This window comes from Pogona vitticeps, chromosome 9 (genome assembly GCF_051106095.1).
Source record: "Pogona vitticeps strain Pit_001003342236 chromosome 9, PviZW2.1, whole genome shotgun sequence".
Classification (NCBI taxonomy): Eukaryota; Metazoa; Chordata; class Lepidosauria; order Squamata; family Agamidae; genus Pogona; species Pogona vitticeps.
This window is the reverse complement of record NC_135791.1, coordinates 22,206,395-22,220,410: the sequence shown is the minus strand read 5'-3', so window position 1 is coordinate 22,220,410 and position 14,016 is coordinate 22,206,395. Positions and strand designations below refer to the sequence as shown.

Sequence of the window (14,016 nt, the reverse complement as noted above, 5' to 3'; positions counted from 1 at the left end):
GCAGATTCTTTCACTTGCTTCTAGATCAGCTGATTTCCTAGCACTGGCTCTATTTATTCAAGCTTCAGGTTTCAGGCTTGCCAGGAAAACATGTGGGCTCTGCAGCCCTGCTTGTCCATCAGAGCTGAGGTTCTCTTTTTCCGAATTACTATAATAGTCTCAGAAACAATAAGCTATAAAGGACCGTCTGGATCGTGAAGTCCTGCCTCTCTCAAGGAGGTCCAGTGGGGATTTGAACTGCCAACCCTTGACTCCTCAGCCTGAAGATCCCACTCTTGGCTGAGTGGCGTTCAGGAGTCGAGCTGAACTAATTTGTCTCCTGTGTGGGATCCATCTGATCTTCTCAGCGTCCCATACAAGACGTGCCTAACCAAAATGTGAGAGAATTTGCCAAGAAGGGCAAATAAAAATCCAGTTTGCGGGATGCTATCCAAGCCATAGGCAACTTCTTACCCGTCTATCATCCTCCGAAAGGTAAGCAGTTGGCGCGGCAATGTCAGGCTGTTCCACTGGTTTCCTATTTACCCTTTAATTGCAGGGCTCAGTATTTTAAAGAGTTGGGGGAAGGGCTAAGGCTAGGGTTCAGGAAGGGAGTTGACTGGCACAAGAAGAATTAAGTCTTTCCTTCCTTCTTTTTGATTTGCTGGATATGTTATACAACAAACCACATGAAATTGGGAATGTAGAGTTTAAAACAGAGATGGCCGGCTGATGGGTTATCGGCTAGTTCCCATCATCTCCAGCCACTATGGCCACTGGCCACTCAGCTTGTTGGTGAAGGAAAAAAACAACAGCAGGGCAGTTTTAGATACAGATACTAGTCAAATACATCAAGTCTACACATCCTTTAAGTTTCATTTCAGTGTGGAGAAGATTCCCATTCCTCACGAGGCTTCTCTTGGCATCTTTCCTCAAGCATAATGGAAAAACCCATGTGCCTGATAGAGAACAGCCCCAACAACAAGCTAGAGGTCAAGCAGGAAGGCACGGAGATCCTACTGATGATCCAGCAGCCTTGGGTGTTGGTGGCCGTTGTGGTAGTCCTTGTGGGGCTATTCTGGACCAGGAAGTACTTCCTCATGAAGAAACTGACAGGAGAGAAGAAAGGTGAGAGACGGGGGGTTGTGTGTATGTGTGCACATGGTGCTCCCGAACACATGCTGAGCTTTGGATGAGATGTGGCGGGAGCTGCTGCTTTGACCTGCTCTTGGTCCATTCCTCTCTTCTTGCTCAGACCTTTTCAGCCTGCACCCAGGTCACATTTGAAAAGTGACTCGAAGCTCACTTTTGGTTTTGAACCCTTGCCCACCCTAGAGCAAGGGTAGAAGAGAATGAGGGGAAACCAAGGCAGGGGGGGATTTCAGTCGGGGAATTGACTGGCAGAGGAAGGGTTAAGTTTCTCCTTCCTTGTTTTTAATGCATGCTATGCAACCAACAGTGTGGAAATTGGGAGGGCTGTGTCTAAAACAGGGCAACTGGTGGGTCTTCAGGCTATAAACTCCAACTCCCATCAGCCGCAGTCGTAGGGCCACTTGCCACTCAGCATGCTGGTTAAAGAAAAGAAAAAAGAAACAGAAAGCCTTGGAGTATGGCTGTTTTAGATACCCGTTCTACTCAAAAACACACGCTTTACACATCTTAGCATAAGAAGAAAGTGAAAAAGTAATACAGTATTGTTGCACTTTCAACCACAAGTAGTTATACCTCTGTGTGGATCTGATTCAATTTTTTTTTCAGTAGACTTCTCCTGGCATCTTCCTCTGAGCATAATGGAAGCCCCCATGTGCCTGATAGAGAACAAGCCCAATGAGAAGCTACAAGTCAACCCGGAAGCCCTGGAGATCCTTCAGAACATCCAGCAGCCCGTGGTGGTGGTGGCCATTGTGGGACTATACCGGACCGGCAAGTCTTATCTCATGAACAAACTGGCAGGACAGAAGAAAGGTGAGAGTTTGGAGTCTTTGTGTGTGTTTGCTTGTGCGCTGTAACCCCGAGAAGTGGCTGTGGTCTGGATGGGACACAGAGTCTTTGGGTTGCATTTGGTCCAGTCCTCCCGTTCTGCTTAGCTTTTCTCAGGCTTCCCCCCCACATCACTTCTGAAAAGCAATCAGAGGCTCACTTTTAGTTTTGAAGCCCTTTTCCCTCTATAGCAAAACAGAAAGGTTGAACTTGGTCCAAAATACGATCTGGTGGAAACAGACCGATGTTTGGGTTTCTTCCGACACCTTTCCTCTTATTTCTCCTTCACCTCCTGTCTCAAAGGTGCACTTGAACTGTATCCAGATGCTCCTGACACTAGCACACATTAGTCTGAAGTTCTCAGCATGACCATGCTTTGCATCCAGTCTGTGGCTGAGTGATTGGGCATCTCTACATACCTGAGTGACGCATGGGCCAGTAGGTCCTCGGGGCCAAACACATTCCCTCAGGGTGGTCTGAGGACCCTTCCTGCCGCCCTCTTTTTTTGCTGCTGTAAAGCTGGCTTGTAAAGCAAAGCGTGCTGCTTAAAGCGTGCTGTAACCGCCAGAAGCTTTCTGGAGTGCTCATGCATCTTTTAATCATCTTTAAAATAGGTCATGGGCACACAAACACCTTTCGCACTCCAAAGTATCTTTTATTCTAAACTGGAATTAGATTTCCAGTCCCTTTCATTTTCATCTTCTGTAGTTTTGGGCAGTCTGTGGGGCCCTTGGGGACTCTCTGAAGTGTTAGAGTCGTCTACCTCTTGCTAGCCTTGATTTTTGAGGCTTTTAGGGAATTTGAGCTACCTACTCTCCAGCAGAGGATCAGACACAGACGAGCCAGCTGTGATATGTAACACATTTTTATTGAGAAAACAAATGTATGCCAAAACAGACTGCTGGGGTTCCTACACACACAGACTGTTTACTAATAGGGAGTCATGTGCTTGCTCTTTTAAGCAAAGTGCAGAAGTTCTGACCAGACTTTAGAAAGTAGAAGGATTACCATATAGAGAGTGGGAAGCGACTCCTTTTATGGAACATCCTGAAGCTGATCCTCTATACCTGAGCGTTCTCTCCTTATCTTCTGTGTTGCCTTAAAAGGCTTCCCTCTAGGTGCCACGGTACAAGCGAACACCAAGGGCATCTGGATGTGGTGTCTTCCTCATCCCATAATACCTGACCGTACCCTGGTACTGTTGGACACAGAAGGGCTGGGAAATGTGGAGAAGGTAAGTGGCTGAGACGAATAAAGGTTTTCCCTCATGCCTTTAGTTTCAAGAGGAATCAGATTTACCTGGGGGTCTCTTAACTCTTTGGGGGTGTGCCAGGAGGCTTTTGCACTGGTGAGAGTGTGTGAACAAAGAGTAGAGGTGCAAATCTCACAGCCTTTTCCTCTCAGATTGGAACTGAGGAAACACCCAACCTTTTTGTTTTGTCTCGGTGAGAGCTTTCTAAATAAGATTTTTCCCCCCCTGAGAAACTTCATGGGAAATATTGCTAGATTTCTGACAAGTTTCATGACCTGTGAGGAAATGCCAAGCTACACACGGTTAATACTATTCCTGCCATCTTTTCTGGAGAGAGGATTCATAGGAAAGAGTATTAAGATTTTGTCAACTTCCAGTGGAGAAAAACAAATGGAAAATGAGAGGAAGACAAGGGTCTTAGATTCACTCCCCACCATCTCCGGAAAACGCTGAGGGAAAAGTTTTGCCCATGAATGAACCAGAGACACCCGTTGTCTGACTTAGTATAAGCTCACTATGTTATACACTATAGAGGCAGAAGGGAACCATATTTCGTTGAGTGTTGCTGGTTTAATGTTGATTTCATGGTCAAGACCAGTTTGACTGGTTTCCACCCATGTGCTCGGGGCCCCTTAAAAACATTACTGTCATTGTATTCGCGAAGGCTTTCACGGCCGGGATCTAATGGTTGTTGTGGGTTTTTCGGGCTTCTTGGCCGTGTTCTGAAAGTGGTTCTTCCTAACGTTTCGCCAGTCTCTGTGGCCGGCATCTTCAGAGGACAGCAACCTGTGCTCTGGTGTAGTTTGCTTGGGAGCTGAGTATTTATGGCTGTGAGATTAGCTTTTGTCCTTTTCAGGAGATGGGTGATTAGTGTGTCTTGTTGTTTGGGTGTATTGTTGTGATGAGGAGAGCACAGAGTGCTGTCCTCTGAAGATGCCGGCCACAGAGACTGGCGAAACGTTAGGAAGAACCACTTTCAGAACACAGCCAAGAAGCCCGAAAAACCCACAACAACCATTACTGTCATTACTGATACCCAGGTTGGTGTAGTGGATAGAGAGATGGACGAGGATTTAGGAGACCTGGGTTGGAATATCTGTTCAGCCATAGAAATTCACTGGGGAAGTTGAACCGTTAAAACCGCTCCTTAAATATCTCATTTACCTTGAAGGCACTTCTAGGTTGGTCCTGACGTGACAGCACATGACAACAACCAAAACCAGTATTGTATTTAAAAGGGATTCTAACAATGAAAGTTTTTAGTTCTTTCTCTTAAAAAAATAACAACATAGTATTGGTGACAATGATCCATGCATGATCCAGCCTTTCTCAACAGAAAAGTCATTGCCTTGTGATTGAATGCAAACACTTAACTTGGGAAGGGAAAAGCAGAACATCCCCCTCACTCACAGTGTTTTTGCCCCTCTTTTCTTAGGGAGATACACAAAATGACACCTGGATCTTTGCTTTGGCTGTGCTTCTTAGCAGCACCCTGGTCTACAACAGCACTGGCACCATTGACCAGAATGTGATGGATCGGCTTCAGTATCCTTCTGAGGGGCTTGGTGGGGCACAGGTTTCTTTTTAGCTCACTGAGGGGTTTCCACTCTTTCAGGAAGTCCTGTTTCCATGTTCTCTTTCAAGAAACGATAGAATATTTCCGTTTCCATTTTTAAAAGCCAGAAATTCAATTGGTTAAAAAACCAAAACAAAACAAAAAAATCTCCAACCTCTAGTTTAAGTATGTGGAATGTTGTGCTTTCTGTATCCAAAATTCAAAGTGTCAGGAAATGGTCCCCTATGGCTGCACAATATTGGGCCTGCATCGTCAGAAGGAAAAAAGAGGCCAAACTTTACATGGCAAAAAGCAACTTGAATGTTGACATCTGAGTTGAACCGTTGAGTGCTTGAAGGACCCTAAATGAGGTAAAGGGAGGAAGGAAGAATCACATTCCTGTAATTCCAACACAATAAGCTTTGCCTCCTAGTGTGGAAAAGGAAAACCTCAGAAAAAGATTTAATCAGGAGAAATTCTGCCATAGCTGAGAATAGTCTGAGAGAGGCCTTCAGACTCTCTCTCAGGACTTTTTCTGGTGCATTTTTAAGGGGAAGGTCTCCTTCTATGAGGGACGTGGTGGCGCTGCAGGTTAAACCACAGAAGCCTCTGTGCTGGAAGATCAGAAGACCAGCCGTCGTAAGATCGAATCCAGGCAACAGAGTGAACTCCCGTTGCTTGTCCCAGCTCCTGCCAACCTAGCAGTTCGAAAGCATGCAAATACGAATAGATAAATAGGTACCACCATGGTGGGAAAGGTAACAGCGTTCCGTGTCTAGTCGCGCTGGCCACGTGACCACGGAAACTGTCTATGGACAAATGCTGGCTCTACGGCTTGGAAACGGGGATGAACACTGCCCCCTAGAGTCGGACACGACTGGACAAAAATTGTCAAGGGGAACCTTTACCTTTACCTTTTTATCCTTCTGTGAGGACAACAGGTTCTCGATTCCTAAACCAGACTTACAGTTATGTGACGGAGCTGACGGAGTGCATCAAGGTAAAAGCCCCATCTGGGCAAAACACTGAAGGACTGGAAGACTCGGCTGAGTTTGTTCGTTTTTTCCCAAACTTCATCTGGGCCTTGAGGGATTTCACGCTGCAGCTGGAGCTGAATGGGTGCCCGATCACCGAGGATGAGTATCTGGAAAATGCCTTGAAGCTAAAGAAAGGTACTAGCGACAAATGTAGTCAAGATCAAAATAACCTTCCTGTTCTATTCTCATGAAGAAGTAAACAGTACAATGTAACTAAAAGCATTGATCAAAGCTAGCAATGAAAGATCAGGAGGGGAAAATGTATAATATAATATAGATTATAAATTACAATTTATAAAGCATGTACGTCACTAGTCACCTTATAAAAATTAAAAGTGAGATAGCCTGTGGGTCCTAATTTAAAATGGAACCAGAAGTGGATGGGAGGAAAAACCAAAAGTGGGTTTTATATTCTTCATAAGCATAATAGCATATTACTAATACATAGGAGGTATGTATACCCTCTCTGCTGAATCATGGTTTCCTTGACTGATTTGGTCCCTATTCTGTCTGTCTTTGCACTACTTTGCACAGGAAGATGCCTTTCCAGATTCACACACAAATGACCGTTTTTGCTTCATCTAGGTGATACCCAAGAGGTGGAACTGTTCAATATGCCACGCAAATGCATCCGTTTTTATTTCCCCCATCGGAAATGCTTCACTTTTGGTCATCCTACTAAGGCAAAGAACATGCATCGTCTGGAAGACATGAAGGAGAGTGAGCTGGACCCTGACTTTGTGGAACATGTAGGCCAGTTTGGTCGTTATGTCTACGAGATGTCTAAGGAGAAGACCATCCCGGGAGGGCACATTGTTACTGGCCGTTGTGAGTCCTTCCAAGTCCGTTGTCTTTTCTCTGAGCAAACTGCAGGGAGGGACTTCTCCTTTAACCATTCTGACACAAAATCCACAGCAGCATGGGATTTACTTTTAACACATATTTTCTGTTTTATTTTAATGAATGGAGTAAAATACTTTACATATCTCTTTCTCCAGTTCCTTCCTCCCTCTGTCGTCTCTTCCTTCCCTCTCTTTCTCCAATTATGACATGGTTTTTCTACCATGTCACATGTAGAATGGCTGTTCCTGACTACGTGGAATCCTGTTGGGCTTTTGTTATCACCGCACAATTGCTGAATTGGGTGACTAGTTCCCATATAGGAGGTGTTAACCCCAAAATTAAACACCAGCAGAACTGGGAACAGGTGCCAGCGAGAGGTGCTTGACCTTCCCTTTCCTCAGAAGAGCCTAGATGCTTGATTTTTCAGTCCATGTCAACCTAAGCGGCTGATGATAAGCATTGTCCCATTGCTTTGTATTGCTTTTCTCCTCCCAGTGCTGGCAAAGCTGGCAGAGAGCTACGTGGAGAGCATCTGCAGTGGGAAAGTGCCGTGCATGGAGAATGCGGTCCTTGTCTTGGCTGAGATGGAGAATTCGGCTGCTTTGGGCCAAGCCTCTGCCCGCTACGTGGAGCTGATGGAGAAGAAGCTGACGCTGCCCACCGAGACCACCCAGCAACTGCTGGAGATCCATGCCGAATGTGAGAAAGAAGCCCTCCGCGTGTTCATGGATCGTTCCTTCAAGGACGATACGCGACACTTCCAGGCGAAGTTTATGGTAGGCTTCCTCTTAAGATGTCCATATTAACTGGCCATACCTCAAGGCTGGGGTTCTGGTGTGAAACGAGTTCAGAGGTAGACTTGGAGAATCTGAAACTAGCTAAATTCCTCTGACATCATTTGAACGAGCCACAGAGCCAGTCTTGTGGAATCTTTCAGGCTCTCACATCATCAGGCTGAACTATTGCTTTCTGGTGCCTCTCTTTTCTGGTAACTGACTTCGTGGTGGTACTGGAGATGATTTTAATTGCAGGAACCTGTTTGAGAATCAGGTGCCTTACACCACCTCTCACCTATTTCGTGCCACATTGAGTTCCAGCCCGTGTGGGCCATGTTCCATCTTTAAATGATTTCTTTTCTCAGCCTGCTTTGTCATCTCCGTCTAAGTTTGTATCCTTTCTCTTCACTGACTTTCAGGCTGTAACTCCCCCTCTTTCCTTGCTTTCCTCTGTAAAAACCCCATCTAAATGACGGCACTGTCACATGCACATTGCCACCTTTTCAGCACCAAGCCAAGGCGTTCTTATTTATTAGAGCCTATAGGAGTTGTGGTTTGTGGCCTGTGCAAATTTTAATGCAATGGTTTTTATTTTATTATGTTTTGAATGTTTTGCTAAATTGCTAGATTTTTTAGTTAATTTAAACAACCTGCTCTGACAGCCTGTGAAATAGGAATCCTGTGTTTTTTTTTAAAAGGAAATATTTTACTGCCTTTTCATGATATCCAAAATATATTGACTGAAGTCAATATACTTTACTTTGCCTACTAGCTGGCTTTGAATGTGGGATGTATAGATGACTGAACAACTTTAACTCTTGCCTCAGATGTATCTTAAGACATAGACTATCACAAATTATACAAAGTTTTCTCTAGATATCAGTTTGATTGTGATCCAGGTTTTTCTTTGTTTGACCAGAAAACTATAGAGGAGAAGAAGGAACTCTACTGTCATCAGAATGAACTGGAATCCAGAAAAAGCTGTGAGGCGGTCTTGACATCACTGTCTCAGGACCTGGACAATAAAGTCCAGGAAAGAATTTACTCCCGTCCTGATGGCTATAAGTGTTTTGTGGCTGACCTGAAGAAAGTGGAAGAAAGATACCACCAGGAACCTAGGAAAGGAATAATGGTAGGGAAGGGGTGGGGCTATGAAATTAAGGTCTAAAAAAATACATCATAATTTTTTCTGGGAAGTTCAAAGACACTATTTAATACACAATACAAACAGTACAGATTTGCACTATCCTGAATCTTCTGAATTCATGCAAAAAACCAAATCTGTGTCTTTGTCTTCTTGGGAAAGACACACGTAGGTCCTGGCCGTTTTTGCCCATGCTTCTGCGTTAGAGCAGTGGGGTGTCATCAGAATCAGTCCGTTGCCTGGATCCCTATATGACTGCCCAGTCTATTTTAGAATTGTTTGCTTTTTATCTATTTTTAATGATGTCCATTACCTTGAGTGCTGTTTTTTAAGTGGGAAGGTTAAAACATCAGTAAAGGAAGAAGAGAAAATAAATAAATAGCCAGCCTCACTATATAAGCTCTTCCAATCGTGGCTCCTTCTTTACCCAGGCAGAGGCAGTCCTGCAGGAGTTCCTTAAGAAAAAAGAGGATGTCGGCCGAACCATACTTCAGAGCGATAAAAACCTCACAGAGAAAGAGAAGGAAATGGCAGGTGAGGGCCCGGTAAAATTATGGAGTTGCTGTGGAGGACTGGAGGCTTTCTGGGTGGGAAAGGCTCTGCTGTCCATTTAAAATTTAGCAGGGTTTCTCTATATTGTTTTAAAATGAGGAATGAGGAGTTGCATCACTGACTAATATTCCCCAAAACCAAGCTGAGAAAGAACGCACTTCTCATTTCTCCTTTTCTGTCCCAAAAGTTGCTTGAGCAACATTACAGTCCCTCCTAGTACTTGAAACTGTCATGTTTGGATTATTATATCATCATCATCATCATCATCATCATCATCATCATCATCATCATCATCATCATCATCATCATCATTATTATTATTATTATTATTATTATTATTATTATTATTATTATTATTATTATTATTATTATTATTATTATTATTATTAAGATTTATACCCCACCCATCTAGACAGATAGTCTATAGAAATAGGTGTAGAGGAGATCTGAGAGGACACGAAATGCCTTTTCAAGCACCTCTTTCCAGCCATGCTTTTCTGATGTGAAAGAGCCGTGCTAGGCCTCCACCACAGTTTCCCTTCTGTTGCACTGAAATTATTCTTTCTCCTCACTGTCTCTGGGCTGATCTTGGATTCTTTTTCCTATACCTTTCCTTCATTCTTTTGCAGCTTCAGAGTTTCTTTTCTTCTTCCAAAAATACCACCAAAATGCCATGCTTGGTATTATCTTCCCTCATTCCCCACAAAGCAGGGAATCATGAGTGCAGCCCCATTTCCAAGGCATTTTACACGTGCCGCTTGCACCCCTTTTTTCAATGGGTCCAATTTTGAAGGAGGGTGGGTAGCAACCGTAGCTGTGCAGAAGGTCAATATTTCAGCGGATAGATAGTTATGGGATGGTTTGTTCTTGTACATTGTTGTGTCTAAAGTAAGATTAGAAATAGGTTGCCAAACAAGGAAGGTCATTGTAACAGATGCTGTGCAGATGTCGCGCTCCAGTTATGTAGAGCTAAGCAACTTGAAGCAGCAGTCCTGGCCTTGACTTGTAACTCCTTGACTTTTTCAAAGCAATCTAGAAATTGTGCTCCAACCGTATTTTTCATTTCTGTACATCACCTTCTGAACTTCTTCCTTTCTGGGCTGGGGTGGGAACAGAGGCCAAGGCGAAGGCTGAGGCAGCAGAACGAGAGCGAGAGCTCCAGAAGCAGCAGATGGCTGAGCAGCAACAGAAGATGGAGGATCTGAAACGGAGCTACGAGATGAACCGTCAGGAGCTGGAGGAGAAAATGAAGAGAGAACGGGAGTTGCTACTGGAGGAGCAGCAGAAGATGATAGAAAGCAAACTTGCTGTAAATATCCTAGGCTTGTTTAGTATCTGGGGCCGAGCCACCCTCCCCGCATGCTTTCAGTTTCTTGGCTCAATTTATTTGTTTTCTGCGAGGAGCTGAAGAAACAGAATGCCATCAATTCAAAGGAGTGGTTTTGTGCCTAGACCACACCTCTGCCTCTCATGTATGTTTTTGAGCAGGGCTGTGTGGCATAGTGTGGGGCAGAGCAGAGGGGTGGTCGCCCCAGGCCACAACCTTGTTAGGGATGCAATCACTGCCCTTTTCCACTCCTGCACTCCATTTTGCCACTGGGCTGGCCCTGGTGGCCCCATCCATCCATTGGTCCTCTGTCCCTCCTTCTGTCCCACTGCGCCCCCCACCTCCCTGCCTGCTGAGGCTGTCTGATGAGTGGAGCAAACTAGTCAACCCCGCCAGGCACAACCGCAGCACCGGGTGATGAAGGGGAGTAAACCTCTCTGTTGCGGAGAGCATGCTGGTAGCCTTTTTCTGACCGGAGCTGGTGGAGGAGTGTGGCTGATGGTGAGGCTTGTGGCTACCAAGAGCCCTGCAGGCCGGGCTGTGTCAGGATCTGCAGATGAAGCCTTGTTGTCGGGATCTGCAGATGAAACCTAATGTCGGGATCTGCAGATGAAGCCTCCCTCCCCTCTTGACCAGCAAGGAGAAAGGAAAAGGCAAAGCACTCTAGTGTGTGTTTCAGGGCGGGATCCGGATGAACTAAAACAGCGTGCTGTGTAGCATGCTGTTCAGTGAGAACTGCCCTCCCTCCTTCGCCTCGCCCTTGTTTATTATCGGGATCTGCCTTTGAACAAGTTAATCAAAAACTATTCTAAACAGAGGCGGTTAATATCCTGAATACACAAGTAGGGTAAACGGAGGGGCCGGTAAACAGAAGCAGGTAAACCCTAAATACACAAGCAGGGTAAACATAGACAGAAAACACTTTAAATACACAAGTAAGTTAATACAATTAACCCAGAGACTGGTAATTATCCTAGATACCAAACTAGGTTAATGAATTATCCTTTTACTGGAAGCTAGCACCTGTATACGTGACCTGCACGCCCAGGCACAATGTCTGCTACTGCCACAGATATATACATTGTAAAAGTATACATTTTCCCACAGGGCTGGGGGCACTGGGTGTCCAGCTCCCACTGCTACCACTGCCTGCTACAAAGCCTGCATGGCCACGCTCTGCACCTGCCAGCAACCCAGCAGGAAGATGCTGCCAGCCAGGTTTAACACCAACAGCAGCCCAATGGCAGCCAGGAAGAGACACGGCAATGCCTGGACCCACCCCCACCCCCGGTGCCCCCAGCCCGGCCTGAAGGGCTGTGGCTAGCCACCAGCATCACCATCAGCCACACTCCTCCACCAGCTCCAGTTGGAAAGAGGCTACCAGCAGGGATCCTTCTGTGTCCTGGCTGAGCCCAGTGTGAGGTAGGCAAGGAACAGCCAGGAGAAGGAAGGATAATGATGGAAGAGGGGGGTGCCTTGAGGACCCCCCTATCAGGAATGGAGTGAGGATGAGGAAGTGCAGGTCCATGGGTTGGGGGCGCAATACTTGCTCTGGGTGCTGGCAAGCAATGCCATGCCACTGCTTTCACATGGCCACCAAAAGCGACACTGGCATTCCAGGAACGGGTGTTTTTTGAATGGGTGCATCGACTGTAAGAGCAGACAGACAGGCTTCTCTTGTGGCAGCCATTTCCTGAGGCTGACCATTCCTGGATTGGCCCTCAAGCCCCAGAGGATTGGAAGAAACCCTTGCTGTTGAGGGAGCGTGATGATGGATAGCTTCCCTGGTTCTGGGGGATGGGTGCAATGTACCGAAAGCATCTCTCAGAGCAAAGGCTTCTGCTCCCATAGGCAGTCAACTCAGCATGATTTCCCTTCTTGTACCAGAAACACGGGTTGCTCCCTTTCTCACGCCCCATTTTGGCATTCCTCACACACATGGTCAGAATCGTCTGAGGAGGCAACATGTTGGCTGGTTTCAGCCCCTCGATTCTTCCAGACACTCGGCGCCATCACCTTCCACTCATGGAATGGGTAACTTGTGCAACAGAGATCTTGTCCCACTCTTTTAAGCTTCTAAATCACATGGAAGACCTACAGAAGTTGGGCACTTTCTCCGATGCAGAAGGGATCCCTCTAAGGCCCAGAGGGTGAAGAAGCCTGAGCAATCGGAAGAGGGTGATGGAGGAGGAAGGGCCAGTGAATGGATCCTTACCTTCCCTGCCCTGTGTCTCAACATTTCTGTAGTGGCAGGAGGGCAAATATTTGAATGTGACCTGGGTCTCCTTCCAAGACTGGAGATGTTCTCCAGCAGAGAGCTGTCCAGCACTTAGAGAGGATCTTACCTGAAATTGCGTTCCACTTAGCATTTAATCTAATAATTCTGCTGCCATCTCTGTTTCCAGGAGGAAGAGGCTCTGCTGATAAGCGGATTAGAGAAGGAAGCTAGGCGACTGAATGAGGAAATTCAACATCTGCAACAGGAAAGTGCAAAAATCAAGGAGTTATCATGGTTGTCCACTCTTGCAGGGGGACTGTTTAATGCTGCCTTGGTGTTTATACCAATGCTTGAATTGTTTGAATGCCTTTAAACAAGTGGGAAGGGGCCCCTTTTTGGCTGCAACTCTTCATGTTTCCTATCCTCATTGTATCTGCTATGTATGCTATAAATGTATTTTAATGCTTTCTGACAGTATTGTTTATTTGTATTGTATTATTTTACATTTTTGTCCTGTTTAATTGGTATTTTGATTATACTGCTGTGTGTCTTTGTTGTAAACCGCCTAGAGTGGCCCTCAGGAAGATGAGTAATATAAAGATTAAATGAATGAATGAATGAATGAATAAAAAAATAACTAGATGGACAGATATCGATGGATAGACTGAGGCAAATGGCCTGAGGCAAGAAATGTAAGAAGTTTCAGGGAGAGACAGGAGTCCTATGGACTGGATATCAGTCTGGATCAGAGAACAAATTTGTGCTTTCCATGTCTGCTGTTTGGTAATAGGCAGTCCTTCCATCAGCACCTGGGCCCTTTTTAAATACTTTGAATAGAAGGTACACACAACTGAGGGCATCAAAGTAGTTGAAGCTCCCGGAGGGGTGTGTCTGTGTGAGACAGGTGTTTCCAAGTGTGCCTCCCTGCTGTAGGCTTCGTGCAATAAAAATAACCAGTCATAGAAAGCTTTGCGTAGAGACAAAATAAAATAAAAATGAAAGCAGAATGAATAAAAGAGAAAATGAAGAATATTCAACATATTGCTTTTCCCTTCGCTGCACCTTTTCCAAGCTCCATTACAGATACTAAGAATAATTCTAACTAATTGCTTTTGGTTGTTCCTTTGTTTTCCTTCATTAAAAAAACATTGAAAGTGTACTTGTGAAAAGGACGTTTTTCCAGCCTATTACTGAGTAGTTGCATTCTGTGCAAATTACCCCAAGGTGGCACCAACTTTGCAGGGCCAGCCCTATCCTTAGGCAGGCTGAGGCAGTTGCCCACGTGTCAGGTAAGAGGTGGACAGCCCCAACCAGTCCTCTCTGTTGAGAAGCAGAGTTTGTGTGTGCCACGTG

General features: G+C 45.4%; 1 protein-coding gene across 3 annotated transcripts; it reads left to right on the top strand.

The window, feature by feature from the left end:
* Positions 1-60: 60 nt before the first annotated feature.
* On the top strand, positions 61-13,822 carry LOC144584339 (guanylate-binding protein 3-like). Of its 3 annotated transcripts, none has more exons than XM_078380325.1 (12): positions 61-474; positions 917-1,107; positions 1,741-1,944; positions 3,066-3,193; positions 4,647-4,756; positions 5,736-5,938; positions 6,389-6,631; positions 7,142-7,422; positions 8,342-8,554; positions 8,998-9,100; positions 10,234-10,427; positions 12,851-13,822. In XM_078380325.1, the coding sequence occupies exons 2-12, from the start codon at positions 921-923 to the stop codon at positions 13,034-13,036; spliced, it is 2,052 nt and encodes a 683-aa protein (XP_078236451.1). In that variant the 5' UTR covers positions 61-474; positions 917-920; the 3' UTR covers positions 13,037-13,822. The 3 variants fall into 3 exon arrangements, with proteins under 3 accessions (XP_078236451.1, XP_078236450.1, XP_078236449.1); XM_078380324.1 differs by having other exon boundaries at positions 79-474; positions 853-1,107; positions 1,738-1,944; XM_078380323.1 differs by having other exon boundaries at positions 80-474; positions 1,738-1,944.
* The last annotated feature ends 194 nt before the right edge of the window (positions 13,823-14,016 follow it).